This window comes from Fusarium oxysporum, chromosome 7 (assembly GCF_000149955.1).
Source record: "Fusarium oxysporum f. sp. lycopersici 4287 chromosome 7, whole genome shotgun sequence".
Lineage (NCBI taxonomy): Eukaryota > Fungi > Ascomycota > Sordariomycetes > Hypocreales > Nectriaceae > Fusarium > Fusarium oxysporum.
In genome coordinates, this window is record NC_030992.1 from 837,073 (window position 1) to 842,000 (window position 4,928).

At 47.2% G+C, this 4,928-nt stretch overlaps 3 protein-coding genes across 3 annotated transcripts; 1 reads left to right on the top strand and 2 right to left on the bottom strand.

Moving 5' to 3' along the window:
- Positions 1 to 139: 139 nt before the first annotated feature.
- On the top strand, positions 140 to 1,001 carry FOXG_18954 (uncharacterized protein; the record flags this gene model as incomplete). The annotated part of the gene is made up of 2 exons (XM_018399104.1): positions 140 to 142; positions 282 to 1,001. 2 exons carry the CDS (start codon positions 140 to 142, stop codon positions 999 to 1,001), a joined length of 723 nt encoding a protein of 240 aa, XP_018239875.1.
- A 356-nt stretch (positions 1,002 to 1,357) lies between these two features.
- On the bottom strand, positions 1,358 to 1,905 carry FOXG_04964 (uncharacterized protein; the record flags this gene model as incomplete). Its single annotated transcript, XM_018383022.1, has 1 exon — positions 1,358 to 1,905. Exon 1 carries the CDS (start codon positions 1,880 to 1,882, stop codon positions 1,358 to 1,360), a length of 525 nt encoding a protein of 174 aa, XP_018239876.1. The 5' UTR covers positions 1,883 to 1,905.
- Positions 1,906 to 2,214: 309 nt separating this feature from the next.
- Positions 2,215 to 4,826, bottom strand: FOXG_04965 (uncharacterized protein). The gene is made up of 6 exons (XM_018383023.1): positions 4,684 to 4,826; positions 4,446 to 4,598; positions 3,777 to 4,380; positions 3,634 to 3,729; positions 3,421 to 3,584; positions 2,215 to 3,375 (listed from the first exon to the last, which is right to left on the bottom strand). The coding sequence occupies exons 1-6, from the start codon at positions 4,719 to 4,721 to the stop codon at positions 2,319 to 2,321; spliced, it is 2,112 nt and encodes a 703-aa protein (XP_018239877.1). The 5' UTR covers positions 4,722 to 4,826; the 3' UTR covers positions 2,215 to 2,318.
- Positions 4,827 to 4,928: the final 102 nt, after the last annotated feature.

Here is a 4,928-nt window from a genome sequence, read left to right on the forward strand (position 1 = left end):
AAGCTCTCTGGTTGCGGGAGGTCCAGCTGGTGTTTCATCCATTTGCCAGGGTCGCGTCTGCTGCCGCGACATCTCGTTCAACTTCCGTTGCATCTTCATCAACGACGTCTTCGACTACAAGCTCATCCATCTCAACTACATGGTCCACCTCTAGCACGACATCACGGGCCAGCTCCACGACTACGACTAGCTCTAGCACTTCAACCACCAGCAGTTCCACAACCTCAAGGGCCTCCTCAACCACTACAAGTACTACGAGCACCACCTCAACAACAATCAAGCCAACAGCTACAGGCCCTTCAATCTCCGACACAGTGGGAACGTGGGCTTTCCAAGGCTGCTGGACAGAAGGCTTCCTCATCCGCGCCCTCAACTCCAAGGCCACCGCCAGCGATGACATGACCCTCGAAAGCTGCGCCAGCTTCTGCAGCGGCTTCACTTACTTCGGTACTGAGAACAGTAGAGAGTGTTACTGTGGCAATCAGCTCAATTTCGGAAGTATTCAGGCTCTCAATCAAAAGGACTGCTCTGCTACCTGCGCAGGAGACAAGACAGACTATTGTGGTGGCACGCTTCGCTTACAGCTTTACAAAGCTGGTGCTAAGCCTACAACTACACCATCTGTGGACCAGGGGAACAAGAACTTCACGAGCTACTCATGTGTTTCGGAGCCTTTCCTTGGTCGTTTACTTCCTCAACTTGTCATGAGCGACGGCAATTCCATGACAATTGATACGTGTCTCGAGAAGTGTTGGATGTACAAATACGCAGGTGTCGAGAACGGTCGCGAATGTTGGTGCGGCAACAACATCAATTGGCAGGGTCTTCTACCTAACTTTGGTCAGGGCAAGAATGTCTCTATGACGGACTGCAACATTGGCTGTCCTGGAAACAATCTTGCGTACTGTGGTGGTTTGGCGAGGATGAATCTGTATATTAACAAGTCCTCGGCTTTGGCATTTTTGAAGAAGCATAAGAGACGGCATGCGAAAGGACTCTGAGGTGGACACGGGGTGAGTTTTTGGTGTTGGAGTTCACTTCATATAGACAATAGCCTGCATATATCTACATTCGTTACGAACTTTCTTCTATTTTGAGATGTGATATGTATTCAATTGAAAGCCCGCTATGCCATGGGCTTAAGTCAAGGGGCTATATAGGCGTGAAGTTCCTCAGCAGTGACGGGTGAAGTCTAAGGAAATGAAAACTCAAGTCCCTCATCTTCAACGGCTTCCCTAACACCCTCTATCATATCTGAACTTTTATGACATGCCCATAATAATGACTGTACTCTTTCTCCAGATCAATCTCACTCATGCGCCCATCGAGCAAAGATGTAAACGTGAAGTCACGACAGTCACGCACTTCCGACAATAAACTCATGATCTTTCGCCCTATCGTCTATCCTCTTGAAACATTCATGAATAACCTCCCTTCCCTTGGCACGAATCTTATCATGGGCAGTAACATCGTCACTGAACCGCCCAGGAGCCAGCCAAGCTCCATATCCAAGGCCGTGCAGTGTGCCAGATAGGAAGACAAGCCACTCCAAAACCTTAGCTTGTTGAATGGATCCAATGCCGAAGAGGTTTTCTTTGGAGAGAAGCGAGTTCATGTAACTCAGAATAGCGGGCATCTCAGTAATGACTTCGTTATCGACAGTCAGAGCAGGTACGTATCCTCTTGGGTGAATAGATCGATAATGAGCGTTACTGAAGCTTCCGTCAGCTGCTTCGAGCCCGTCGGGTCCGAACTTTAGTCGAACTGCGGTAAAAGGGATCTTGTAGTGACGAAGAATCGCGTGAGGAATAAGAGAGCAGGATCCATTTGCTCGATAGAGTGTTAAGGTAGGCATGTTGACATATTCTGTGGTAGATCCCATATTTGCTTTGTGAGTAGATAGGCTATACTTCAATTACGGTGCGTATAGTGTTGTATTGTAGGGTCTTAAATATCATCGCAGCTAACGTTACGATACTTGGCAGTCTGTTTTCTCAACGTCATAGCAACGCCTTCGGGTCAATACCAAGACGAGCTGACAAATGCCAATGTCTGTAGGATCGTTTCCCATGTAAATTCACCTTCCTCCCCGACTGGTACCTTTTTTTTCTTTCGCCGATTCTCAAATCTGGTGCATTGCATGTCTCACCTCTACACATTAATCAAGACCATACACAAGCTCACCGTTTCACCAGCAGCATAACCTAGAGCAAGCTCCAAAGTCAAGATGAATCTATTGAATTCTACTTCCAAAATGCAAGGGTATCAATAATCTCTAGCGTCCAGCGCTAAGAGAATTCAAAATCGGCGCAACTTCATCACTCATCTCCCATCTCCGTCTCCCCAACGGCAAAAAGCGCGTTAAACCTCGCCATCCAGCCCTCTGAAACACATCTACACAGCGGAATGTTATTCATCCCCGCAGTACCCTCCGCCTGAATCCAAGTTTCTAGCCTCGCTGTGTTCTGTAAATCCAACGGATCATCGCCGATGTTTATGTGATTTATTGTCGGCACGCAGGAACATGCTGCTTCGGAGAACATTAGCCATGCCCATACTACCAATGCGCTCATCGAAACGGCGAGATAGGACGTTGGATCGATGCTTTGGGTTTGGGGCTCGTTTGCTTGGAGATCTGATTCACATTGACGAAGAACTGCCAGGGCGTGGAGGAGAGCTCTTCGGCTTTCAGGTGTTTTGGCCCAGATGTTTAGCTGGGTGTGGAGTTTCTGCAATCTCGGACGAACACCAGCTTCATGGTCCGGAGATACGGTGGAGGCCATGGCTACTGAGTTGATCATCCGGGGATCAGCGTAAAGCTGAAGACCTTGTAGATGATACGTCATCAAACACTCTGAAATCAAGCACTTGATATTTGACATCGCCAAAGCTTTGGCCCTCACTGGGTCCTCATCATAATCACCGATGTAAGCAGTAAAAGGAAACTCTCCAACTTCAGCAGCGTGGAAACACTGGTGTTTTAGTCTTTCAATATCAGCTTTCCACGCCTCAAGCTGCCACGCGAGCGACGAAGTGCAATTCTGCGTTGATCGGCCCGCTTCTGTACTCCGACGAACAATTTGAGTTTGATTCCAAATTGCAGGTAGTAAGCCACACAGGGCGAGGTGAATGTCTTCGAAGAGGAGAAGAGGTTTTGCTGGGGTGTTGGGGTTGGCGATGACTTCTGAGAGTTTGAAATTTGAGCGGTCTGTTGGTTCAAGGGTGATGCGTTTGAAAAAGATGTTTAGGCCGTAGGCGTTCCATAGGGAGTAAGTTGCTGGCATTGTGAGATCGATTTCTTCTCGGAATAATGTTGGGGCTTGAAAGCGGGCTATTGAGAGGTAGGTGTCGATTTTGAAGAGAGAAACAATGAGTCTACATATATCAGTATCGCATCAATGGAGGAGACAAAAAACTTACCGCTTCCATCGATCTCGCATAGTCATGAGCCATGGGACAAAGGTTCCCGGATAGTGAACGCGTTGCTGCTCGGCTGCGTTGTCGCTGTTGAAAAACTCTGCTTCTCTAAGAGCTACAACGAAGGTGCCTCGTAATAAAGATGCTTTAGAGACTAATTTCTCGTTCTAAAATTGAGGTCAGCAGGTACACAGTGACGGTATGAAGGTTACCTACACCATGATAAAAAGCAAAGATGATGTTCATGAGGATGGCTTGATATGTTTCAAAAGGCCACGGTTCATCATATTCGTGTCGAGATCTGGGGTTCGCCTAAAGCCTTGTTAATTTGGGAACATTTGTCAGGCTAAATGACTTACGATCCAATCAGAGAACGCACTCATCAACGACTCGTGCAGTTGTAAAACTACATCCTCAAACTCATCGGGATTTCTTAGCCAGCAGCTTATCATAGCTATTGACACAGCTACTAGTAGAGAAGTATCCATAGTGACGTAGGAAGGTCCATGGAGAATAGGCCATGTATCATGAAACCTCCCAAAGTACTCTTTTGAATTTCCTTCGATCCAATTTTTGTCAAGTGCAGGTATTGGTGTATCCTCACCAATCGGAATCTCTCCAGTTCGAACATGATTAGCGATTCGTTTGAAACCCGCTTTGATTTCGTCATTCGGTGAGATTTGCGGTGTTCCTGGTGTGAGATTCTGTATGAGGGACGGTGAAGTAAAGCCATTGGCTACCGCTCTAGGATCTGCAGTATCCTCGCTTGGACTCTTACTCCCGCTGCTACTCTTGGACGCATGTTTATAAGTGCAGTTAATTCCCCTCTTGACACATAGAGTACACCTTGTACCGCCGTCACACTTTGTCTTGTTCGCATGACACGCATCGCAAGCTCTTCCTCTTCTTGGATCAGGAGCCGTAGGCATGTCATGCCGTGTCAGGTGACGCCGCAACAAGTCACTATAAAAGCAAATTAACACTGTAACTGGGAGAATACGGGGGAAGAATACGAGACATGTACTAACTTGCGTGTGAAGGATCGTTGACAAATCGGGCAAACGAAATTGCGCTCTCCATGGGTCGCTTGATGGCGTCTAAGGTGTTCCTTTCTGATAAAGCTCTTCCCACAGTGGCATGTATGTCGACTGGGCGTTGGTTCAGCACTATCAGCGGAGGATCTGATACATCATTTCACTACTGTTAGTCATGGTACAACAGAGAAAATCCACTCGGTGATCCCACCTGTGGCTGGCCGTTACATACCTTCTATCACGATCACGATCACTGTGGGATATCTCCATGGTGGATTATGATTGCTTTGATTTGATATGAGGGTATCGAACCGAGTGGGATTGCAAGCAAAAACTCGGTGTATTATTTATCGAATAGTTTGACTGGAAAAAAACTGAAGCCGATGCACTGTTACGTATGCCTTGCATTGGGGCATCCCTTGAAGCTGACTTGGTAATCGTGAGTGAGATTGCGATGGTGAAGTGGGATATCTCAGC